The 27,308-nt window shown below is 38.1% G+C and overlaps 1 protein-coding gene across 1 annotated transcript in view; it reads left to right on the top strand.

Moving 5' to 3' along the window:
• DOCK1 (dedicator of cytokinesis 1) overlaps positions 1-27,308 on the top strand; it is a 578,721-nt gene that overhangs the window by 43,844 nt on the left and 507,569 nt on the right. Inside the window, 5 exon segments of the mRNA XM_038408546.2 lie at positions 4,114-4,197; positions 16,568-16,608; positions 19,163-19,218; positions 20,836-20,932; positions 26,502-26,650. Coding sequence (XP_038264474.1) covers positions 4,114-4,197; positions 16,568-16,608; positions 19,163-19,218; positions 20,836-20,932; positions 26,502-26,650 — 427 coding nt within the window.

The raw sequence follows: 27,308 nt of genomic DNA, 5'->3' as shown, positions 1-27,308 counted from the left end.
AAAGAAAAGGAGTACTTGTGGCACCTTAGAGACTAACAAATTTATTGGAGCATAAGCTTTCGTGAGCTACAGCAATTCGTTAGTCTGAGCAATAAAATTCATGCCAATGGGATACTCGTATTTAAAAAAAAAAAGGGGGGGGGAATAAGGGCTTTGATGCTGGCAAGCTCTGAAGGGCTCTAAAAAGGTAGTCTAAATGGATTGTCCCCTTGGGGAGCACACACTCTTCTCATATTTGGAGTCTAGGGCTGTGAAGCCATATGAGGAGTCTGGCCTTTGTCATTTCATCATGATTATCAAATTCCTTACGTTTGCTGTTTTTGTTGAAGGGAATCTTAGCTATAATAGAGCAATGAGAAGGCTTGAGCATTCAGTCTTGAATAAAGTTCTGTATTTTAACAGCTTAATCAATAATTCGGCTCAAGTTTTCAGGCATTTTCTTAAAAGCATGATCTTGGCAGTGTGTGAAATAAAGCCCTGAGGTGTGAAGTTCAATGTTTTGGATCTGTGTGAGTAGGCTTTATTCTTACCCGTCTTCGTTACGGCACAATCCATGTGATTGCAAAAAAGTAATCCTAGCACATAGTGAAATTTTTACCTCCTGAAATGTCTTGAATGAACTTTCCCCTGTTGTGTGGGTCCCAGCACAGCTTTATAAAATAGTAAACCTTCCTGAAGGGAACTATTGGATGGATACATTCTCATACCCTAGACTCTGTTCTTCACCAATGATGTAGGTTGCTTCTTCACTTTGTATTGCTAAGAAAGGAATTTTTAACATGAGTTTTGAAAGCAATTGTTCCTGAAATATCCTCAGTCATGACGCTACCATGTTGAGCAGCAGTGTTGTTTGATAAAGCTGCTGTATTCAGTTTGGTAGCTATTGGGCCTCCTACAACTTTTGAAACCATATCTGTTGCATGGGATGCATTGTTCTACAAGATCGCTCTATTGTGGAATTCGCAGAGATGCCAGATGTCTGAAATGTATTCTTGTTGGAATCCCTAGTTTAAGACAAAACAACAACGGTTCAGCTATTTCAAGTTTTACTAAGAAAAAACAAAACAAAAACGGGGGGGTGAAAATTTCAGTATTTTCGTTTTGTCGTTTTGTCAGCTAGCACTTCAAAAAACCTACTATAGTTTCTAAATAATTGATGTAAAGTCATGTTTTACTTAATTGTGTTTCTGAATATTTTTCTTTGAGTTGTCAATGGAACATCTTGCTACTGTACATCTGATCAAAACAATTAATCTTTCTGAAATTACTCCTCAGACAGGAATGAGGTCCAGCAGAGAATGAACAATGTATTCATGCAGTCATGTGAAGCTCAGCAGTGCCTTTGGGCCTTAGCAATTTACAGCAGTTAACTTCCAGTGTTCATTTTAGGGACATTTTTTATCAGGGTCTGTAAGTGCATAGCTTGTACAATTTTTTGTAAGATAAATCTGGATATACACTTGCACAGGTACAGGGTTCATTGGTGTTTTACTGGGCAGAGACTTCAGCATCCTACAGCCCACTTATGTATCCTGCAACTGTTTACAGTAAGCTACTAGCTGGAGTTCACAAGTTATAATAAAATGACATTAAATTGCCATTGATACATTTACATGGCTTGTGTATCTTTATCACTTCATATTTATGGAATTTCTTTATAAACTATTTATAATTTTTTGCATGATTTTCTGTGCTTTTGGCATTCATAGGTTTGAAGGCCAGAAGGGACCATTGTGACCCTCTTGTCTGACCTCCTATATGACACAGGCCATAGAACTTCTCCAAAATAATTCCTAGAGCATAGTTTTTAGAAGAATGTCCAATCTTACCCAGACATCACTTGTAGACCAATGACCTAGAGCTCTTCTCTATTCCCCTGAGATTCACTCTGTCCAGTGCACTGTGAGGCTTGAATCTGGATAAAATTCTGGGTTATATTTAATATAATTGCTTGGATTCTTGGTTTAGAGTTTTAATTAGTCCACCCAAGAATCAGATGGACCTAAGAATCCAGTTACAATAGGCTTATCCTATACTAATGAATTGTATAGGTTTATGATGCCATTTTGTTAATTTTTAAATGCAGACAGCAAAATACGAAATTCATTTGAGAAACTACTGATTAATATGGAGGGGGGAGAAATTCTTGACTTGTCAGAGTGATTACAATACACAAGGAGGTCCAATAAATGAAAGTATTGCCAGAAGATATTTAGATGTATTTGTAGTCTAATATGGTTTGAGAGAACTTTTGCACTATCAACCCCCCCATTTTTTTTTCTTGTATCAGTTTATTTTTGTACTACTGTCAACTGTTCACACTGAATATAGCATGGACATCTCTACTAATGTAGTGCATGGCAAGTCGTGGTGTGAATGTACAGCGCTGTAACTTGCTGTGCACTGAAGTGGCTGTGTTGCCTTGCTTCCATGTAATAAAAGTTCCATGAGTGCATTATGGAACTTTTAGTGTATGGTAGCAGGATCCGCGTGGCCATTTAGTGTGTGGCAAAGTAGAACGCGGTAGATTCACACTTCAGTTTGCCAAGCACTAAGTCTCCATTCAGCTAGTCCCTTATTGCTTATGATGAATTGTGTGACCAAAGACGCTGTGAATTGAACATTGAGGGCAAGTGAATACTTGGATACTGCACTTCACCATTTACCGCCATGTTAGGTACAATTATCTGGGACTGTTGGAAATTTCTGTGAAAACAAACACTCCTGGTAATTTTTTTTTTTTTTTTTAAGTCCAAGTCGGGCTTACATGCGCAGATTTTAAAAAAGCCCAACACTTCACTGTATGCACATAAATGTTTCCTTTTTATTGTTTGACAAATCTTCTGGATTAGTGGTAATTATAGGGCAATATTGGTCTGCTGTCAGACAATCCGATACCAGTGATGGGTGAAGTGTAAGAACCTGAATAGAATCAGGGATACTGGCTTTTTCTCGCAAATCAGGTGAGGGTTAAGGTATTTAACTCAAAATTTCATATCCTCTGCTTTTCATAACTAACCTTTGCTAATAATGAATGTGCCTAATTTGTATGCACAGTTCTTTAATCCTGGTTTTTGTTTTTAGGATATAGTATTGATGCAATAAAAGCATAGTTTGTTAGTGTGTGGCCTGAGACACGGATTATCCATTAGTATTTTAGTAATATTAAGGTGCTTTGTTTTAAAATTCATAAATCAAGCTTTCTAAACAGTTTACAAGTGTATCTAAATAAAGTTGTTATAAAGGTGACAATGAAGGACAAAACAATATACTGTATATACTCATTCATAAGCTGAATATTTTTGGTGAAAAAAGTGACATATCAAAGAGCAGGGGTCAGCTTATAAACGGGTCTAAACCAAAATCTGGTGATTTTAAACTCTATGAAATCATTGAATATCTAATACTTCCCGCAGCTCCCATTGGCTGGGAATGGCAAACTGCGGCCACAGGGAGCTGAGGAGCTCTGTGCCTGCGAACGCTCCAGGTAAACAAAATGTCCTGACCTGCCAGTGGCTTATCCTGGTGGGCCGGGAGCCAAAGTTTGCCAACCCCTGAAATATAGGGTTGGCTTATGAAAGGGTCATACAGTTTTTACCATTTTTACTTATCCATCTTGGGGGGGTCGGTTTATAAACGACCGGCTTATGATCGAATATATTCGGTTACCATCACTGTTACCATAATTACAAAACCTCATGAGGTTAACACAAAGTATTTTTACATATTTTGTTAGGTTTGTTTTCCAGGATGTACATATTTTTATGAAAAAAGCAAATCAGGAATTATATTTACAGAAACATGTATTGCTTCAAATAACAAATCTGCGACATAATTGCAAAAATATTTGTGATGTTTCAAATTTGTGATGATAGAAACTGGGTGAAATGTTACAGTTTTACAAAGATGACTTGTGGCTTTTTTGGTATGTTTTATGATTTGAAGAAGTAGTGGATTAGAACAGTACTGGAGATGTATCAAGCCAGTATAAAATATTGGGTCAAGAGGCTGACTGTGGTGTAAAGTCACTTTCAAATGTGTAGAAGTAAAAATCAGTAGCTTGAAAATTACGCTATTTTTCTGTGTGCTAATAACAGTATTCTCTCTTTCTAGCTTTCTATAATTATGATGCAAGGGGAGCAGATGAACTTTCCTTACAAATAGGTGACACCGTACATATATTAGAAACATATGAAGGTAAGTAAAACATGTATTTGATTCAGAGCCATTGTTCATACAGTCACACTGCTCTTGTGTGTGTAATTTTAACATATCATTCTATTTTAGCAGATGGTGAACTACTATTTTTTTCATGACTAATGTTGTATTGGGGACAGAATTAACAAGTGCTACATGTAAATGAACAGGCAGGTGATAAAATACTTAATAAATACTTTTTTCTGAATGCACAATTTCTCTTTCTATGCAAGATAAATGTTCTTGTATCTTTAATTTGTATGGATCAATGGTACCATCTGTTGAGTGGTCAGCAAAATGATAGACGTTCTCTAGATATCCTCGGATAATGCACAAGACCTGTTTGCTTCTTAATGTTGTTAATTTTAATTTGAAAGTTATTTACCCTCTAAATTATTCATATCTCTTTGTAAAAGATACATTTACTACTATGCTACTTATTTAGTCAACATTTAAAAAGTAATATACCGCATTTTATTTATTTTGATGAGAAGCAGTAGCAATATTGCATACAATATAAATTTCAATTAGTACTTTTCCCTGATTCCCATAAAATAGTAATTTATGTGAAAAATATTTAATTTGAGAATGAGGGAAAATTCTTAGTTAGTTTTGCTGCTGTTGAGTGATCAAATAGTAATGATTAAGTACAACTCTCTTTTTTTTTTGGGGTCACGTATCCTTGATTTCTCATTCATTCAGTCAGTTGTATGATGTAGCTTAGAAGAGAAGTAGTGATCTAGATGGCTTTTGTGTTAGAAAATTAGAAATCATCACAGTAATAGGATAACTTTCTGCATTTTGGATATGTGATTTGCCTTTGTACATGGGTTTAAAATTTCCGCTTGTCACTGCCAAAGAATCTGTTAGGAAAGAAAAATTAATACTGGCGGTAAGTTTGTTTTAGAAATTGGATTCAAGGTGATTTTTATTATGTAGATCTACTAAAATAGGAAAGTTGCTAATTAGATCAACTAACCTTAATTTGGTTAACAAAAACAATAAATATACTAACTGTTCATTAGCTAGCAATTTGTTAATGAATTCAATTTGCACTAGCAGTAAATGACCCCTGATACTGTCAAAGCTGCAGAGAGGAAATTTGTCCACTGAAAATTACTCTGCATACTCTGTACTTTAAATATTTGCAGTTTTATTATATATTTATTTTAAATACACATGTAAACAGGAATATTTGAATGCTGTACAATTAGACATAATTATAATACATAGTGCCCATTGATAAAAAGGGAAATTATATTATAATACATAGTGCCCATCTATAAAAAGGGAAATAAGGACAACCCGGGGAATTACAGCCCAGTCAGCTTAACTTCTGTACCCAGAAAGATAATGGAGCAAATAATTAAGCAATCCATTTGCAAATACCTAGAAGATAATAAGGTGATAAGTAACAGGCAGCATGGATTTGTCAAGAATAAATTGCATCAAACCAACCTGATAGCTTTCTTTGACAGGGTAACAAGCATTGTGGATGCGGGGAAGCGGTAGATGTGGTATATCTTGACTTCTTAGTAAAGCTTTTGATACTGTCTAGCCTGACTTTCTCATAAACAAACTAGAGAAATACAACCTAGATGGAGCTACTGTAAGGTGCATAACTGGTTGGAAAATCATTCCCAGAGAGTAGTTCTCAGTGGTTCACAGTCATGCTGGAAGGGCATAACGAGTGGGGTCCTACAGGGATCGGTTCTGGGTGTGGTTCTGTTCAATATCTTCATCAATGATTTAGATAATGACATAGAGAGTACATTTATAAAGTTTGTGGATGATACCAAGCTCGGAGGGGTGGGAAGTGCTTTGGAGGATAGAATTAAAATACAAAATGATCTGGACAAACTTGAGAAATGGTCTGAAGTAAATAGGATGAAATTCAATGAGGACAAACACAAAGTACTCTACTTAGGAAGGAACAATCAGTTGAACGCATACAGAACGGGAAAGACTGCCTAGGAAGGAGTACTGCGGGAAGGGATCTGGGGGTCCTAGTGGATCACAAACTAAATATGAGTCAACAGTGTAATGCTGTTGCAAAAATGCAAATATTCTGGGATATATTAGCAGGAAAATTGTAAGCAAGACATGAGAACTAATTCTTCTGCTCTACTCCATGCTGATTAGGCCTCAATCGGAGTATTGTGTCCAGTTCTGGGCACCACATTTCAGGAAAGATGTGGACAGATTGAAGAAAGTCCAGAGAAGAGCAACAAAAATGATTAAAGGACTAAAAAACATGACCTGTGAGGGAAGATGGAAAAACTGGGTTTTTTTTAGTCTGGAGAAGAGAAGACTAAGAGGGGATATAACATTTCTCAAATACATAAAAGGTTGTTACAAGGAGGAGGGAGAAAAATTGTTCTTCTTAACTTCTGAGGATAGGACAAGAAGAAATGGGCTTAAATTGCAGTAAGGGTGGTTTAGGTTGGATATTTGGAAAAACTTCCTAACTCTTAGAGTGGTTAAGCACTGGAGTAAATTGCCTAGGGAGGTGGTGGAATCCATCGTTGGGGATTTTTAAGAGCAGGTTGGACAAACACCTGTGAGGGATGGTCTAGATAATACTTAGTTCTGCCTTGAGTGCAGGGGACTGGACTAGATGACCTCTTGAAGTCCCTTCCAGTTCTCTGATGCTATGATTTCCATGAAAATGGGTGCGTTTTCCTAATATGTGTACCACACTGATGCTTGGACAGCATGTTTAAAGCTTGCCTGTAACACAGATAATATCTGTCTATCATAGCTGTGTAAAATTTTATACTTTTTGAACCCCTGCATGCTTCAAATGAAATGGGACAATGCAGATGACTCACTTTTCCCTAGACCAGATAATGGAATGAACTTTACACACACTCTAATGGTTATTAGGCCTCAACAGTGCTAGCTGGGTTTATTTAAAAAGAAGTTCAAATAAAATAAGGTTCCTCCAAAGGCTGATATGCTTCCTGCCATGCTTGATCATTACTCATCCTCTATATTGGGAAATAGGAGGCTATAATCCTTAGTTCTTTCCTTCGAAGGAGCAGCCACTTCCAGGCAGTATTTCCATCTGTTTAATCTGCTAGCCACTCCTTTAAAACAATATGCAGACTATACCTTTCTAGACTTTCTCAGCATTTGCACTAATTTTGTTTCCCAGATACCCTAAACAGAAACTTATTAAATCACTGGCATCCTATAATTAACCTGTCTCCTGTCGGTTTCCTTGCAGTTGTGATGCAGTAAAATGGGACTTGTGAAGCTGATATGGGACAGCGTGTCAGAAAAATTCTTTGACCATCTGGATACATGTTTTGCTTCCCAGCTTTGTGCACAAATTTCTTAACTAAATGAATTAGTGATTTTGTCTTAAACTGTTGCCTAACCTCAAACTTCATTGATGCTTTATTATGACAGTAGAAATAAAAACCTCTAATTTAATGTGTGTGTTGCTGTCAGGAACGGAGAAACAATGCAAAAGTTTTGGTTTCCTGACTTTTTTCTGAGAGTTATTTTTACTGTCACTACCAAGCATAACCTTAAAAAAAAAAAAAAAAAAAACCAAAAAAAAAAAACCAAAAAGACATTGATATCCATTGCACAAGAGTATCCTGTTGAAGAGTTCTACAAATGCCTTTATATAATAATCCTTTTTGAATTCTGTGATGACCTGCATGGGCAGCTTTTTTTAATCTCTGCACTCGGTGCTCCTAAACTCTTAATAAATAGCAAACGTAAAGGTAGATGTCTAGTGGTTTGCTATCTCTGTTTGTTTGGTGTTTTTTAACTAATCCTCCAGACTAAATTACACTATTCTGGAATCCTACTGTATGCTTAAAAACATTAATATCTTGTGTACTTAACTCCTTGGCGCCCCACTCCTACTCCCCTTAGAACATGTGAATGTTACAACTTGCTGTTGCTGTCTTGAAGTTTTGCACCCTTAATAAACATTATTGCATGGATCCCTTTATATCTAATTTATTATTATTATAAAATACTATACACATTCATAAGGTGTCAGCCATTTGAGTGTCTAGGCCTCACTTAAGCATATGCTTAAAGGCTTTCCTACACTTGGGTTTTATTTTTCTGTTTTCTAATATATGTGGTTGCATTCTTTCTCCAGCTTCCGTCTCCATGATCTTTTTCAATGTAGCAATACAGAAGCGGAGCAAGGGAGGGAAAAATAATTAAAAGGGTTCAGTTGCACCATCTGTAATAACACTTGGCAGTCATCCATTGGAGGATCACTATCATCCTACTATGCCTAGTTCTAATGTGTACTATATTTTGATCATGCGAGCTAGGATATGCTTTACAATTTGTTGGTCTGAAGTTTGTTTTGTTAGTCATACAGAGTTACTATAACGGCATACGCAAATCAGATAATTGTGCATGCCAAAGGAACTGGTCATTTGAATACAAATCAGTAATTGCACACAAAATAGCTATGCAGTTGCTTACAGACCTTGTTTTAAAACAAGGGTAGGCAAACTATAGCCCGGGGACCACATCCGGCCCTCCACACATTTTAATCTGACCCTCAAGTTCCTGCCAGGAAGTGGGGGGTCTGGGGCTTGCCCCACTCCACACGTCTCTCAGAAACAAAGATATATCCCCGCTCCGGCTCCTAAGCATAGGGGGAGCCAGGGGGCTCTGCACACTGCCCTCGCCCCAAGTGCTGCTCACGCAGCTCCCATTGGCCAGGAACTGCAGCCAATGGGAGCTGCAGGGGCAGCGCCTGCGGACAGGACAGCGTGCAGAGCCACCTGGCCGCATCTCCGCGTAGGAGCTGGAAGGAGGATATGGTGCTCTTTCTGGGAGCTGCTTGAGGTAAGCGCTGCCCAGAACGTGACCCCCTCCCAAGCCCCAGCCCTGATTCCTCCTGCTGCCCTCTGAACCCCTCGATCCGAGAGCAGAGTACCCTCTTGCATCCCCAACTTCTCATCCTCATCCCCAGCCCCACCCCAGAGCCCGCACCCTCGGCTGGAGCCCTCCCACACCACAGCTCCCAATTTTGTGAGCATTCATGGCTCACGATACAACTTCTATGCCCAGATGTGGCCCTCGGGCCAAAAAGTTTGCCCACCCATGTTTTAAAATCATGTCCAGCATTTCTTCCTCTTCTCCTTTGATACGGTGGGTGAAGGTGCTGAGGATAGTCAAGTGAAGAATTTGGAGCAAGCACAAGAAATTATAATCCCATTTACTGAAGCTACCATTAATATGCTTCATTTTGAGTTGCAATGATCCCATTTGTAAACAAGGTTTTGTGGTGGTAGTGGGGGCTCCATGGCCAAATTTGCTCTATTAGAAGCAAATCTTTCTCATGACCAGATACATTAACCATTTAAGGACTAGATTTTTGTTGTTGTTGTTTTAAGATGAAGCCTCCCTTGATTTGCTTTTCATTGATCTGATCAAACAGCCACTTTCTCCACTTAACCACATTCTCATTGCCACAAGATTGATCACTGGGTATTAACTATGGGACGGAAGATTCTACCTCTGTCTCATGTGATTTCATCTAGAAAGTACAAAGAAGAAGACATGTCTAACATTGTTAAACAAGTTGTGAATGTTGCCATTTTCCTGTCTACTGGTCAATGCTTTGGAATATTTTCCTCTGTTTACTTTCCAGACCAGGGCTGACAAAATCATACTATATCTTCCCTACTGTGAAAAATTAATTCATTTTTATAGTCAATAACTTGCCAGGAAGAGTTCATTTCAACAGCCATCAGCAAACATTTACAAGTATCCTAATTTTGAATCTGAGGTTTGGACAAGTAGCTCTAAAACTGACTTATCTTTGTCTCTGTTCTCCACCACAATAAGATGATCATCCATCTGTTTTGGAATTTTATCTGTGCAACCCTTCCCACTCAGTAGTCTAGGGAAAGGGAGGAGGGAAAGTAAAATGGGCTTACTACTCAGATAGAGATGCTAGAAAAAGCTAACATGAAGGACAGAACTGATGGAAGCTATTTTATATTAGCCACTTGTCAGATAAAACCTTTGTATATATCTAATTTAAATCAATTTGCTAAGCTATATTAGGGTGGATTGCTAGGGTTGTTTTTTGTTCCTGTACAGTATTTAAAATGTTAACAACTTTTCCCAACTACATTATTAAATAATATTTGACGTTTTCTTTATTGCTTAAAATGAATTTTGTTCTTTGATAAGTAGTTTATAGTAAGATGTATAAATGTTCCTTTCGAATGCAAAAAAAAAATAAAAATAAAAAATGTGTCTTCAAGTCAACCTGCACTTAATTTTCTATGTGTATCCTCTCAAGGCTATTAAGTTTGCTGCAAACAGCATGTATCCTGCTATAATTTTTAGAAAAGCTCTGTGGTTTAGAGCATGAAACACAAATTCACGATCAAAATTGAAGTTAATTTCTCTTCCCTTCAAGGAAACCATGCTCTTCAAGAATGCACTAGACTAAATTTTAAAAATAATCAGAGGGAATAACTAATCTTCTGAAGTTACAAAAGTCAAGTTTAATGCTTTCTTATTTAGGCAGAAGCATAGTGACATTTTTTCAACTAGAAAATTCCCTCCCACATTTTGTAATTTAGAGCGTTAATGGAATAATAAAAAAAAGCAAACCTATGCAATTACATGCATTTTTCTTGGTACAAGAGAAAAGAAGGGCGGTAGTCTGAAAAAATATTTCCTAGAACAAAATAGCTGACACTTTTCTAATCTATATTTTATCTGGTTTTAGTCCTGTTAACCTAATCTCACTCTGGTGTAATGGGCAAACCAAACAAACGGCCAGTGGAAATTATCCAGTAAATCCAATGACTGTTGAAAAGAAATGTGTAAAAAATCCTTTAACTTTCATGACCTAATATTTTCCAAAGGTCATTCAGGCCCCAAAAGGAACTGGTTTAGGTGAGGGAGGAATTCCAAAACCAATTCTTTTGAGGAATTTATTCCTGATATTTTTTTCGTTGAGTATGTTGTTGTAAAATTCTGGAAGGCAACCCTATAAAAGGGACATCCTAGTAATAGATGGAGGATATTTTCAGGTCTCCTTATTCTAGCTTTAGAAGTATTGCCTTAAATCCCATGTTACAGTACCTGCATTTTCTTTTTCAGGATTCAACTGGAATATCAGCTTTTCAAAACAAAGCTCTTAATCAGTTTAATCTGAGATGCGGGCCTTGCCTCATGTTCACCTGTAATGGTGATGGCCATTTCAAGTTTTTAGGGGATGTTTATCCTGCTTCATTTAGATGACTGTGTAACAAAGAGAAGGCACTGTTTAGGACAAAGTACAGTACTGGGATTTTATATCATTTAATGTTCTGCAGAGTGAGCTAGTGAAATATAGTGTGTGCATGCACACATGAGGTTTTTCTTACTTGGGATTCTTTTGGATGCCCACCTAAAAATAAATTAAATCTCACAACATTGGTCATGGGACATTCTAAAATTTAGGCATAGTTCACAACATAATTAAAAGATTTTCAAAATCCAGGTCACCTCGGGAATCATTTGAGGCTTGGGCGAGTTTTTCCATTACTGATATTGGCCTAAAACAAACTGCCAATAAAAGAGTCCATTGAAGAAATTTTGTAATTTCTCTAGTATGGTCTTCATTTAGTCACTTGAGGGTAAATATGTTTGCCATCACTGCTTTAGAGAAAAAACAAACCAGGTTTCTAAATTGAATAAAGTATCATCTTAAATTAAATCTAATTGCACACTAAACTACATTAAAAACATTAAGGTTGCAAAATCAAGCACTCAAAAGTTAGGAAATGCCAGAGTTTGTTGCCAGAGCAAGCTTAATCTGGCCCCTTGCATATGCAATATTAGTCTTAAATTACACGATCATATACTATTTTTTTCCATAGAATCCCTGCCTCATTCAGGGCACAGGATGGACAGTGGTCACTAAATGGGCAGCCATTAAATATTTTGTTTTACCATCAGTCAGCATGTGGCCCCATGTTTTATACTAATCAAGCCCTGCTCTGAAGACAGAATTATTAATTTCCTTATGAATTTTTATCTGGTGCTCATCACTATAGAATCAGTGTGTTTCACAAATATTAATATTGACAACAGTCCCGTGAGGTGAGAGGACGGTATTATCCCTATTTTACAGAACAGGAGTTGAGGTACAAAGATAGTATGTCAAAAGTGTCCACTTACTTGGAATGCTCAATTCGAGATTACAAGGACCTGAAAATGAGGAACACAGAGTTAGTGACCCCTCTGTGAAATGTTTGGTTTATGTGACTTGCCCAGCATCACATATAAACTCGGTGGCAGAAGTAGAGATCTAATCAAGTTATCCAGGGCAGCGTTAAATTGCGTTATCCATGAGACCATCCTTTCCCTTCCTTCAATCATCTGCTTCATTCACTACCTATCTTAAAAGTTCTGTAACAAATGAAGCAGGGATTTTATAGACAACAGTCTCCTTTACTGCAGAACCTGGATTCATTCCCCTGAGCAAGTCCTTCCTGTGCATTTAATGAGGCAGGGATCTTATGAAAAAAAATAGCATCTGATCAAGTAATTAAAGATTATCTTGCATACAGGTAAAGGGGCACAAATTAAGGCTGCCTAGATAAAATCTGGTCAGTGAATTATCTACCCACTGCTCTGTTTGGAAAAGGAGATTCTGGTATGCATTTCAGGTCACATGAGTATCTTACATTCTACTTAGGGTTGTCAGTTTTGGTTGGATGTATTCCCGGAGGTTTCATCACATGGCAAAATCTTTAATTAAAGATTAATCTTTTAATTCCTGAGACTCCAGGATCATCCTAGTTGGCAACCCTAGTTCTACTTCAATACACCCTTTGAACTATATTGCTTGTTTGCACTCACCTCTACATCATGTCACCCCCTATTGAGCACTTCCAAATAGACTGTGAACTGTAGTAAACAAATCCTGTTGTTTAGGAATAGTTCTTTGCCTAAATAAGGCCTGGAAGAGTTAATAGATCAGTAAGTCCCTTCATTTTCAGTTTAAACTGATTTTCTCCCATTTTCATTCTGCTTTTGTATCATTCAAATATATAAAAATTACTTTGTTTTATTAGGAAAATACAATACATTGCATGAGATCTATGTATTACGATAATACATTAGTCTGTATGTATATGCAAAGCTGACAGTTGAAGTAAGGCTATGTATTAGTCTAGAATATACATGCAATATACTAGCAGGCACAACGACAAGCTCTGATCTGCATGCGCATCTGAACATACTGATGAATTTCACGCTCACCATGTACACATTTCAAGCTGTTAGCAGATAACAGTTTAAAGATCTGACACACTAAAATCGGAAGAAAACAAAAATATGTATCCGAGTATGTTTCAGAACACAAGGAAGTATTCAAAAGTTAAAAAAAAACAAACCAAACAAATAGGAGAAAAGGATGAAGTTGAGTGTATCCGCTGCAAATGGTGTGGTCCAATTATTAAATGTAAATATTTATAGGCTAATAGTTCTAAGTCTACCACAATAAACTGTTTGTTCAAATGAAAAGTTTTACTTGGGGATTAGAGATGTATTGTTTTCTTAAACTCGGAGGTGGCATTGTGTTTTGAGTTCTGTTTTAATTCTGCAGCAAACCCAATTGAATTCCATTCATGAAAGCATTAATCTACTGAATACTTTTTCCTTCTGTCCACCAAAATAAACCCTGACATTTACCCACAAAAATTATTAATGGTTTTTTCCACCGATTTTCACCTATTTTTGTTGTTTTAGTAATAAACACAGATAAAATCCCAGGAAAAATTAAGTGAAATAAAAACTGAAAACAGATCAGTTACTCATCTACACTCTCCGCAACTGGGGGTGTGTGCGTTAATGGATTTCTGCCACGTTCCCTTCCTCTCTCCACTTCAGTTCTGTTAACAGCTGGGAGCCATTTTGACCCTGGTGCAAATTAGAACAGCATCTGGACTATTCAAACTTGTTCCCACTTCAGCAGGCTCTAGGAGCTATTCCATTGGCTCAGACTTGTCAGAGCACAGCCTGCTAAGCTATCTCTGAATCACCCATGCATTCCCTGCCCACACTTGGTGCTTTGACAGTTCTCTGCCAATGGAAAGGGGATGGAGTGGGAAGCCAGGATCTGACCCAGAGTGTGTGTATATAACATAAATGTAAAATCAATGTGATACCAGGAGTGTTGCTTCAATCTTCAATATTTTGGAGAAACAAATCTTTCCATAGTTGTTTGTATAAGCAAACATTTCATGGAATTCTTATTTGTATTATTACTATTGTGCAGAGACCCCCTAGTCATGGACCAGAACTACATTGTGCTATGGGCTGTACAAATCATTTTAACAGTCACATACCAGAACTGAGAAGTCATGTCCTGGTCTCTTCCCCCAACATCTAGTAGCCTGCAGTCTAAGCCTGCTAGCCAGAGTGGAAAGATACCTATGGTACATCTCTGTACTATACTTTTCAATCTAATATATCCCATTTCTCTTCTCCCTTCTGCCCTCCCCCCTTCACAAACCCACCCCGTAGGCTTAGGAAATATTATAGACTCCAAATAGAGTGTGACACTTACTAGCCACAGACATTATGAGAGAGGGGAGTAGGAGGCAATACTTCGGTGAGAAGTCAACATCTCCTGCAAATGGGTGAGAAAGGGGAGGGCACTGAGTTTCCTTCTAGCATGCTGTTTCTGGGCCATGCTTGGGGGCTTCATTTTAATTTCTGCCCCAGGCTAATATGTGTCTGAATTTTGAAGATCCTCTGAATCTCTCTGCAAGGTAGAAAAAGTATTTTCTCCTTTCTGTTCCTTCCCTTCATGCTCCCATGCAGAGCCTCCAGGCTCTTACATGAATGACTGCGGAGGAGGATTGACTGGTGGTGGTGGTCTGTTTCTCTACCCTTCTATCTTCCATGTGTTGAACTGTGGGGAAGGTAGGTTTAGAGGTGGGACAACTGTGCCTAGTACTTGCAGACAGGCTGCTGTGCAAGCATGGACTCCCTGACTTATTGGAACAGTCCATGTGGTAGATTTGTACCAAATTCAAAATCTTTTGCTGCACTTCACTGTCTTTATAAAACTGTGGAGAGCAGTACCATTTTACTGTGGGCTCTCTAAGGCAGGAGTGAGAGCGTGCAAGAGAACCAATATGGACACAAACTGAAATACAGAATAGTCATAAAAGCAAGTTTGTCCCCAGTTCAGTACAAACTGGCTTGCAGTGTGCAAGAGAGATTCCTGCTGATCTGCCTGGCACAGCACCTTCTTTGGGAGTGAGTGACTGTATTGTGGGATTTTTTAATTAAACAGTCACAAAGAAGCAGAATGGTCTCAGAAACAATAAAAGCTGTAATGCTGATTGCTTGCAGATGTGTAGTGAACTGGGGGCACAATAAATGAGAGATTACCTCCATATTTTCCTGGCATGCCACCTGCCTCTGTGAGTGTGAGAAATGTCTTACTGGATTGGAATGATTGCACTACAATAGAATTGTCGGGGGAAAAGCTGGAATGCCAGCTTCCTTGCTGGCTGGCATTGAACTAGGCCTTCAGGCCCCTTAACATTGAGAACTCTGGAGAACCAACATAAATTTTACTTTTGAAAGGTAAAACACAAATCCCCCAAAGCATCGCCATTTAAATATCCATTCAGTCATTACAGTCATCAGAACTTGTCATCACAGGTTTTGTATTTTCCGTTGCTGTTGGATCCCTAAGCAGTTATTGTTAATATGCTGCTCTGTAGTTTCTCTCTTGCTGAGTCCATGGTTTAACTAACAGTAGGTGGGACTCTTCCTTCTGACACTCTACTGCACCAATGCCCCAGCAGGGTGCCCAAGGGGCACCCTTTGAATAATTTAACAAACACTTGTAACCCTTTTTTCAGTTCATGAATAATTCATGAATTTTAATTTTTCTGATTGTTTGCTTGAAGTTGTTCAGATGTTTTATGAAAACACATTTCAGCCAGTAGTTTGTTCACAAAATATCTGCTTCATCTGGGTCTTCACCTATTTATTGTTAGTGGTATGTGAATAGCATCCTAAATTGCATGCTGCTGTTCCCTGAAGTGATGACAAAGGGCTGATCTAAATGAAAGAATTAGCGTTGGTTTAGATAAATCAATTTTAAAGCAAACTAGTGCAAACTTCTAATGTTCGTGCACTTAAAATGGCTTAGCTTGATTCCGGAAATACCAATTTAACCAAAACTGATTTAAGTAAAGATGAACATTAAGTTATCAGTTTTACGAAGATTTGAAATTCAGCTACAATGAGAAAATCTTTGTGGACAGAAAGAAAACTAAGATATTATGCAACTGTAAAGGAGATTCTGTTGCAGTGTGTTAATAAACTTTTCATAACTTTATTCTAGGCTGGTACAGAGGTTACACATTAAGAAAAAAATCTAAAAAGGTAAGTGTTCTATTCCCATAGTTACAATTTCATTTTCTCTTGTAACAAATATTTGTTAAGATTCATTTGTATATTGGAACTTTGTTAAAAAGTCAACTAAGAACTTAAAATCTAGTTGATCTGTTATGCTAATGTTAGCTTCATGTTCTTTTAAATACAGAATTACTCATAAAATGCAATTGCATCTTGCAAAATGATAGCATTGTGATTTTCAGCCTTTGTGAAAGATGGAGTAATCTTGCTTTCTGCAATGCAATTTTGTCGTCTTGTTGACTTGAATTGAGCATAAAATGTCTGTTGACAGCAGATATTCCAAAACAAAAAAGGGAAAAGCTGAACTATTGCCTATAAGGTTGCATTAAAAAAAATTGGTGGGGGTTATTTTATAATAGTACTTAACCAGAATTAAAGATTTATAGTCTTGATTTTTGCCTTTTAAAATAAAAATGTTTAGAAATACATATTTGTATTCAGAAATGAACTTTGAGCTCCTTTCATTTGCATAGCCTTCTGCATGTCTAAAAGTAACCAAAGGAATTACATATTGAATTCTGTGGTAGGCCTCTCCGATTTCCTTACCTTTTGGTTTTCTATTCCTTTTTGTTGTTTTTCTTTTGGGGTATGTTAAATTCTTTTGAAGTAAAACTTCAAGAATGTGTCTCACTAAATTCTAAGTAGTGGGTATTTGTGTTGACTGAAATTAATTCCTGATGCTGCTGTATTAATCTGACTGCCGCTAAATGTAGCAAGTCCTAAAAAACTTTTTGTTTTGAAAGATCTTACTGGTTTTGAGAGAGATTTCCTATATTTAAAATGGGGAATTCCTGTAGAATCTTTTTTTAATTGGGTATAGGTGTAGGGAAGACTTGCCTGTCCTAAATTAGTGCTAGTGCATCTTGATGGATTGTATTTGCATTGCTCCCTATAGAAAAGCTCCTGAATGCTGACAGTGTTAATACCTGTGTATTCTTACTCTTTCTCATTCCATTTCCACCCCTCTGCTTTCTTAAGAATTGGAGCTAAGTAAAGAGAACTTCTTCCTATTACAATACCCTGGTCTTTCTGCTTCCTTTCCTTTCTTGGCTTATGTCTAGATTTTGCAGCTGAACCTTTTCTTAGTTGCACATCCCATCATTGATCTCCTGATACTGTCTCTTCTCTGACCAGTGTCTCTTGGTTGTTCCTCTGGCATTTAGCATTTTCTCCTGCTTTCTGAGTCTGTTCCTCAACTATGTTGTTCACTCCTTTCCTCCCATCCCTCTTGTGTATCTAATGTGTTTCGTATTCAAAGGATTGGGATGGAGGTTAAAAAGAAAGTTAACCACTCAAGGGTTGTAACTTGGCTCCCTCAGTTAAATTAACTTGTGTGGGGATTATGTTAAAGTGGCACCAACCTATGAAAAGTTAATGTTAATGTGTGCATGAATACAGAATTTTACAGCTTTTGCACAAAATTAGATTCAGTTGTGCTTCTCTGCCTTTGAGAGCTAGTCTAGGTAACTGGAAAACTTGCAGAGGCAAAATAAAATCTATCCATCTTTATTAGTGTTGGTACTGAGTAAGATCTGAAACGTAGCTTAGATGTTTGTGTGTTTATAATCTCAAAATGTCTACTTTTTGGGTGTGAGTGTCAAGGCAAGATACTTGACCACTAGTTTTAAAAGCTGAGGTATGGGAAAGGTATCATCTTATCCTAGTTCAGGGGCATTTGTTAACTTTCAAATTAGATTTTAAAAATTATGCCCTAATTCTAGGCTCTATAATTGGGGAGGGAGGCAACAACTCACTTTTAAAGTGTATTTGTTTCAGGCAAGCAGCCAACTTCCAGCAGAAATCTTTTAAGAGATCCCTCATTGAAATATGTATGCCTTGCGATGGTAGAATAGGTTTGGGGGGTGTGTGTGTGTGTGTGTGTGTGTGTAGCCAAGTCAGGTAACCAAAGGTGGTAGTTCCTATAATAGGGAGCCTGTTGCGGCAGGCAGGAAAGACCAGGGTCAGGAGGACAGCAGGAGATACCTTTAGAGAGCAGGAGTAGAAATCTCTTCTGGGAGAGGCTTAAAAACAGGATAGGCAGCAGGGTCTGGGTTTGGGAAGGAACCATAAAGTCTGTGAGGGAAGAATTGAGTTGAACTGTTTTTGTTAATGAACCAGACTTAGAGAGGGGATGTGATTTAGCTCATGAGTCTTCATGCATTCTTCTGGGAACTGAGTTGGGGAACCTGAGGCAGCAAATACATGAGCAGAGGGGGAAGTGCATCTCCTTATGGGCCACTATACTTTAACTAAGGAGCTACCTCTGCTGTACAATGCAGTTTTATAAAGATTAATATATAAAGTTAGAGACATAATAACGGTTTTAAAATACACATGCAAAATCAAATTCAGATCTGAGACATTCATAAAATAGCCTTTCTATTTAATGCTATTGAATAGAATATGAAAAACTCTGTGCAGAACAGAGAGTGGCTATTTGTTAGATAATAATTAATCTGAATGTATGTCTGGTTACCTATATATATATAAAAAACCTAACTCTCTTTCCCCCCCCCCCAAGGGCATATTTCCTGCTTCCTATATTCAGCTTAAAGAAGCAATAGTTGAAGGAAAAGGGTGAGTTGAAACTTGAAGTTTAACAAGAATAAAATACTTATTTGTGGAAATATAATTTCTGTGCTTTTATGACATAGGCTAATATCTCATTTTCTATTGACTAATGAAAGGATGTGCTGAACACTTCAAAATTGATTCATAGATCTAAAGGCAAGAGGGAACCATTATGAGCAAATGTCTGTCCTCCTGTGTACCACAGGCCATAGAATTTCATCCATTGATTACTGCATTGAGCATGATATCTTTGTCTTGATTGAAACGCTCCAAATGATGGAGAGTTTATCGCATTCCTTGATAAACTACTCCCATGGTTAGTAATTACCCTGACTATTGAGCAGTTGAGTCGCAGTTTCAGTGTCATTGTTTCCGATTTCAATTTCCTGCCTTTGGATCTTATGCTTTGCTCTAGTATGCTAAGGATGACTCTAAGAGCAGATACATTCTCATTATGTAGGAACTTGTAGATGATGTTCAAGTCAGTTATTGACCTTTTCTCGAATAAGCTAAGTAAACTTAGCTCTTCGTGGTAAGGTATCTGTCGTTTGTTTTCTTGCTGAAAAGCATTTCTACAAAAGATTATCCCAGTGCCAAGTGTTGTTGTGTTATGTACATTCCACTGTCCTGAGTTTACTTGCCTGCAGACGTTTTGAGCTGTTATATAAAAGCAATTTATACTAATTAAAGAGTACTAACATTGATGTGTATGAATTTGAACTCTGTTATCCATTTACTATACATGTGTATTAAAAGTCATAATAATGTTACAGAAAATCATTTTAAAAAGATATTTGTGAAACAAAAATAATGTTGAATAAAATTGACAAATGACTAGCCAGATATGAGCGTTGGTGCAAAGAATGAAAATATTTCCTACGTTTTGCCTAATCTTTTTTTAACCCTCTTAAATATGTAAATGATAAAACTACTTACTAATGATATGATTACTGCATAATGGCATCTTCCTGGCTGATTACAAAACTGCTTCTATGTGCTGCACTTTTGACATGCTAAAAGAGCTAACTATTGTTCCATACTCAGGTGATGCACTAGTTTAAAATAGTCATCTAGAGACACCAATGGTGAAGACCTACAAAACAGGTTTTTCCTGTGTAAAAACAGTATTTTGCTAAAGGATCAATCATAACGGCATGGTATCATACATGCCACATAACTGGCTTTCCCCCAGTCGGTTCCTACAAAATTAGTACATTAGTACTTTACAAAAGAAGTAAATAGTGCATTAATATTTGTGGAAATAATACTTAACTCTCACATAGTGCTTTTCATCGGTAGATCAGTATTGCTATCCCCATTTTTTTAGATGGGGAAACTGATGGACAAAGTGAAGTGAGATTTGTGCAAGGTCACACATCAGGCCAGTGGCAGAGTCGAGAATGGAACCCCGGTCTCCTGAATCCCAGTCCAGTGCTCTGTGCAATAGGCCACATTTCTTCTGGCATATAGATATACTGTATAACTTGTAATATGTTTGTATTTTCTTTTGAATCCTGTTGTTATGGAATTGGATTTGAAACTTAGCAATACTAATCGCTTCTACAAATTGAACTATATTAACCATTTTACTATTCTACCAAAAATTGTTTTTGCAAACTTTAGACAGCATGAAACAGTCATACCCAGTGAACTCCCACTGATTCAGGAAGTTACCACAACGCTACGAGAGTGGTCCATAATATGGCGGCAGCTATATGTGGTAAGTAAAATGCGCTAATTTTTTTCCTCTGTTTACAGTATTTTGGGCTTTATGACTTGAGTGAAAAGGAGAAAAGACAGATATTTAAAAAATTAGGAATAGTAGAATGTAAGATAGAGAAAGTCTATTTAACCAAGAAAAACAACAAGGAATCCGGTGGCACCTTAAAGACTAACAGATTTATTTGGGCATAAGCTTTCGTGGGTAAAAAACCACTTCTTCAGATGCACTGTTTAACCAAGGTCACTCTTTCCTTACTCTTACTCTCCCAAAGTAGCTCTGAAACTCATTTTGAAAAGCTATTTTGGGGCTTTTGTGGCAAGGCAACCTGGCATACCTTTCCATACCGTGTCATGCTCTGAAAACTGTGGGGTATGATATGCAGGCTCAGGGACTTGGAGAGCAGATCTTGGTATAGCAGTATCTTATGTTTATGTTTATGACCATGGTATGCAGTAAGAGCTGAGGAATGATGCAACAAGATTTAGTAACATGCCTGCCTGTGATTTCAGTCACCGCACCAAGAGGTAGTGACATGAGCAGGTCACCCTGAAGGGCTGGCTTTTTATCTGTTGTAGATTTTTGTAGACCAGATCAGATTTTTTTTTTCAAGTAAAAGAAACTTCTGTGCCAATTAACATCAACTCATGTATTATTATTATTATTATTATAATTATTATTATTATATACAGTACAGATAAGTAGTGTTTACTGACTAGATCTTCATCCAGATTAGGCTCTTATTTAAAGTTTGCGGATGAATCGGGGCTAGGGTTTGAATTAGGATTTGATCATACCAAAGTCTCCAAACTTCATCTCATGAGACATCAAATGAAATTTCAGCTATGTCCAAAAAGGAATCAGAAAATAGTCTCCATTCTGGGTTGGGATCTGACTCGGACCCTGTAAAATAGGGACAGATTTGGAATCAGGGATTCAAATTTGAAGTCTCTTTTCCCTAAATTTAAAAATGGTTTGGATTTGGGGTTTCAGTTTTGGCCCAGATAGCTTTGGAACACTGGGGGTTATATAATATGACATATTTTGAAACTTATCACAATAGCTACCTCATCCTGGACAGTATTACTATGACACTGGAATAATGGAAAGGAATTGTGCTGTTATCTATTACTTTATAGGTGCCATAGTTAGGTATCTCATAATGGATGTTTCAAGGCTAAATCATTGTTAAATTATTTGCAGTCTTCAGACTGAAGGGACTATAGAACTATAAAGTAGTACAGGATCTAGCTGTTTGTTACATACATGTTGTGTGATCAGGTAATGAAAGATCCATATTGCAATATTTATCTTTAAGGCAGAGAGATTCAAGGTTATGAGAAATTCAGAAAGCTGAGATTAACTTTTGTGGGGGTTAAAATATCATCCTTAAAATTAATCAATATAGGCCTTTTTGGCATATAAAGTACTTATTGACAAATTACATTGCTTTGTATGGTTAGCACAAATTTTAAATTCTCAGCCCTCAGTCAGATTATTTTCATATGCATAAATTCTGAGTGAAAAGATAGTACTCATTAATTAAACCAATATGTTAATATCTCTGACACGTACAAAACTTCTTAAAATTCAACAGCTGTGTTCTATGCATGCTTGTTTTTGATTACACAGAAGCATTTTACAAATGTACAGCAATAAACATTAATCGTCTGTCAGATTAACTGAAAAACTACAAGCTTGGAGTTAGTTATGAATATTTTGTGACGATCTGGGCAGTTTCAGATAGTTTACTTCTGTTTAAATATAGTGATTTTTAAAAAAATATGGCTGAAATATAAATAGTAGTATTCTAGTCTAATACCACATTAGAGGAGATGCAGCATCCCGGTACTCTTAGTTTAAGGTCACTAAGAATGTAAGATTAGCAAACCCATCTTCTTTAAAGAAGATGGGAAATTTCCACTTCAAAGTATGTTTTATGCTATTTGATGCAAAATTTCTAGATGTCACGAAAAGCTGTATGAAATGTATATTATGTGACTTCTGTTTTTATGGCAAAAGTAGAGTGAATATCCTCCAAAAATAAGATTTTGAGAACATAACTTGGGAAAAGTGAAGATAAAAACGAAATAAATTACTACTTGAGTGTGGTACTGAGCATGTCTCACATAAAGGGACACTTAAAAGAAGCTAGAAACTTTGACTGTTACAGGGTCTGATGCAAAATCCACTGCAGTCAATGGAAATGTTCCGACGCACTTCTATGGGCTTTGGATGAGGCCCACAAAGGAGAGACAAAAATGAATTATGTTGGAAGTGAATCAGAGGATGAGATGTAATATGGTACAGTTGAGGCGAGAGAGAGAATATCAGATACAAGTGAATATAAAGTAGAAATCTGACATAATACTAGAGCAGTAATGCTTTTCTGGTGCAAGAGAAGGATGTGTGGGATAGGACCTGGAAGGGACAAAATATGAAAGGGGCAGAATTGGAAGAATAACTAGGAAGAACAGAATGAGAAATGACCCTGGCTGTCAGGGAGAACGGTTTCTCCAGTTGCCTGCTGTGCTCTATCCTCCTTCTCCTTCTCATCTTCCTTGTCCCCAAAATCCTCATCCCTGTTGCATGAGACTCCCTGCTTGCAGGTGACCACGGACAGGGGTGGGATAGTGGTAGGGGGCCCCCTGTAGAATTGTATGCAGCTCATCATAGAAGCTGCATGTCTGGGGCTCTGACCCGGAGTGGCCTTTTGCCTCTTTGTTTTTTTGGTAGGCTTGCCTGAGCTCCTTAATTTTCACGCGGCAGTCCTGCAGGTCCCTGTTGTAGCCTCTGTCCATCATGCCCTTGGAGATTTTTGCAAATATTTTGGCATTTTGTCTTTTGGAATGGAGTTCTGATAGCACGGATTCGTCTCCCCATATAGCGATCAGATCCAGTACCTCTCGTTCGGTCCATGCTGGAGCTTTTTTGCGATTCTGGGACTGCATGGTCCCCTGTGCTGATGAGCTTGCCACGCTGCTCCAAACAGGAAATGAAATTCAAAAGTTCCTGGTGCTTTTCCTGTGTATCTGGCTAGTGCATCTGAGTTGAAAGTGCTGTCCAGAACGGTCACAATGGAGCACTCTGGAATAGCTCCTGGTGGCCAATACCGTTGAATTGTGTCCACACTAACCCAAATTCGACCTGGCGATGTCGATTTCAGCGGTGATCTCTCCGGGGATTTTAAGAAATCGATTTTAAGAGCCCTTTAAGTCGACAAAAATGGCTTCGTCATGTGGACGGGTGCAGGGTTAAATCGATCTAATGCTGCTAAATTTTACCTAAAGTTGTAGTGTAGACCAGGGCTTAGTTATCCCTGCTAGTCTTTGTGGGACTGATAAATAGCATTGAGCCTGATCATGGCCTGCATGGGAGACCTCAGTGAAATATCATGACACCAGGAAGATGTTGGCAATTCCCTTTTGGATCAGTACTGAATCGGTGCCCTAGCATGTACTGCATGACGTTATGATGTTGGAAGTGCTATCTTTCTGATTAGATATAACTGAGGTTCTGACTAAGGTTGTCATCCCCTGAGGTACAAAAAAACAAGACATCCAGGATGAGCCTGAGCACAAAAAACTAAAATTGGACAGCTGGCAGTGTGTACTGAACGCCCTTACAGATTTCCCAGGACAGCTATCTCAACAAAGGGACAATCCTGGGAAAACCTGGGCAGGTGGCAACCCTAGAACTGACTACTTCTCATTTCTTTAAATATATCATAGTTTCTTTTTTAAGAATAGGGAGATTAACCCTGGTTTGCTGCCAAACGCCAACTGTGTTAAGTAATCTGTCTGCTTAATAGCCACTGTAGTTTCTCCGCTGGATATAACTAGGGCCCTACCAACTTCACGATCATGAAAAATGTGTCACGGACTGTGAAATCTTGTCGGCCCCCCCCCAATAAAATCTGGTCTTTTGTGTGCTTTTACTCTATAGTATACAGATTTCACAGGGGAGACCAACGTTTCTCAAATTGGGGGTCCTGACGCAAAAAGGAGTTGTGGGGGGGTTGCAAGGTTATTTTAGGGGGGAGTTGCGGTATTGCCACCCTTAATTCTGTACGGCCTTCAGAGCTGGGTGGCTGGAGAGCAGCAGCTGTTGGCTGGGTGCCCAGCTCTGAAGGCGGCGCCCTGCCAGCAGCAGTGCAGAAGTAAGGGTGGCAATACCACACCATGCCACGCTTACTTCTGTGCTGCTGCCTTCAGAGCTGGGTGGCCGGAGAGTGGCATCTGCTGACTGAGGGCCCAGCTCTGCAGGTAGCAGTGCAGAAATAAGGATGGCAATACCATACTATGCCATCCTTACTTCTGCTGCTGCTGGTGGCAGCTCTGCCTTCAAAGCTGGTCTCCCAGTCAGCAGCCACCCCTCTCCAGCTGCCCGGGGGGGTCGCAGTATTGCCACCCTTAGTTTTGTGCTGCCTTCAGAGCTAGGTGGCTGGAGAGCAGCAGCTGTTGGCCGGGTGCCCAGCTCTGAAGGCGGCGCCACTGCCAGCAGCTGCGCAGAAGTAAGGGTAACAGTACTGCAACCCCCCACTCCCCTAGAAAAACCACAGCCCCCCACCCTTTTGGGTCAGGACCCCTACAATTGCAACACCATGAAATTTCAGATTTAAATAGCTGAAATCATGTAATTTATGATTTTTAAAATCCTGTGACTGTGAAATTGACTGAAATGGACCACAAATTTGGTAGGGCCCTAGATATAACATTCACTTGCTGCCCTAAACTGTTGTGTAGCATTGCTGTGCGCTGTTAAGCAACCACTGCATCTCACTCCAGAGGTGGCCCTGTTTCATGGTTGCTAAAGTTTAATCCTGTGTATATTTATAAAAATACTATCAGAGAAATTACTTCTTTCCTCTCAAATATGGAATTCTATCTCCCTGTCCCCTGCTTTCTACCTTATTTTCCCCTCCTCCAAAATATTCTACTGCCCTGATGTGCTAGAGAGCCTATATTCAGTTCTGAGCTAGACGGGTTAAGATCTGATCTCTTGCAACCCCAGAGCGCTGTAAACAAGTATTCAGTATCATCACAGATCCAGAAACACCTCTTCTTTTAAAGGCAGAACAAGTCCATCACCTCCACCCCAGTAAATTATACAGTATTATATGAGTCTTTAAAGCCAAGGTGTTCTTTTCCATATTATTCCTATATTGTCCCTGCTGTCTGTTTGTCCTTCTGAATTCTGGGTAATGCCTGGTCCGTGGAAAGATACCATATAAACAAAAAAGATGTCTTAATCCTGAATCATTCACTGTATTGAGTAAATCATGGTTAATGTTTTAAAGGGACTTAGGTTCCTAATCAGTATTTAGGCACCTAAATAAGAGGCAAGACTTTCAAAAGTGCTGAGAACCCAACAATTCCCATTGAGAGGACAGCTGCGTACTCAGCACTATTGGAAACCAGGCGTCTAATTTTGGAGCCTAGCTTAAGACACCTAGTTTTGAATCTCATGGCCCATATTTTTAATTTGTCATATAAAAACTCTAAAATGTGCATAGTTATTTACCTTTTAAAATAACATTTACAGTCTTGTTTATTTTATTTTCAAACAGCAAGATAACAGAGATATGTTCCACAGTGTACGACACATGATATATGATCTTATTGAATGGAGATCACAGATACTTTCTGGAACTCTTCCCCAAGATGAGCTCAAGGAAATGAAAAAGAAAGTGACTGCCAAAATAGATTATGGAAACAGGTTTGTGATGACTACTTCATAGTGTGTGCTTCTTGAGGGAGTGGGGGGAATCAGCCTTGTTGTATGATATAGCAGTTCGAAGGCACTGCATATACATGAAGAAAGTATTTCTGTAAGGAGTAGTACTTGTAGTTTAAGTAGCAATCTTTTTAGAGTACAGCAAAGTGGGAAAAATTGCAATATAAAAGCATTTTTGATACAGTACAAATTATAATTTGTGTACTAGACTCCTTCTGTTAAACTGTCACTCATAAACTTTGTGACACTATCAATTTGATGTCAGATTAAAGCTATGATTTTTCTGAGGTCGGATGAAAGATATAAATGTTCCTGTCTTTCAAAACCCTTTGCCAATTCATATAAACTGTTGCTTCCTCTCTAGCACCATCAGCTGTTTGCACTCTGAACTTGTTAATGCTCTCATGCAGTGCTCGAGGATTTGTCGGGGAAATGTGGGGTCTTTCATTGTGCTGCTGCTTGTGTAGTATCTAGCTTGTATTAATGGTTATATTGTTAACAGTTGATTAGATTTCGTAAGCATTTATATTTATCCAGAAGATGAGGATAAAAACCAGGAATGGCACCTAATTAATGACAAATGTTACAATGGGGCATACATCAGATATGTCAGCAATTTAGATGAGGTGACTTTTGATTT

The sequence above is a fragment of the Dermochelys coriacea genome, chromosome 7 (genome assembly GCF_009764565.3).
Source record: "Dermochelys coriacea isolate rDerCor1 chromosome 7, rDerCor1.pri.v4, whole genome shotgun sequence".
In the NCBI taxonomy this organism is placed as follows: domain Eukaryota; kingdom Metazoa; phylum Chordata; order Testudines; family Dermochelyidae; genus Dermochelys; species Dermochelys coriacea.
The sequence above is the reverse complement of the archived record's forward strand: the minus strand, read 5'-3'. Positions and strand labels throughout refer to the sequence as shown.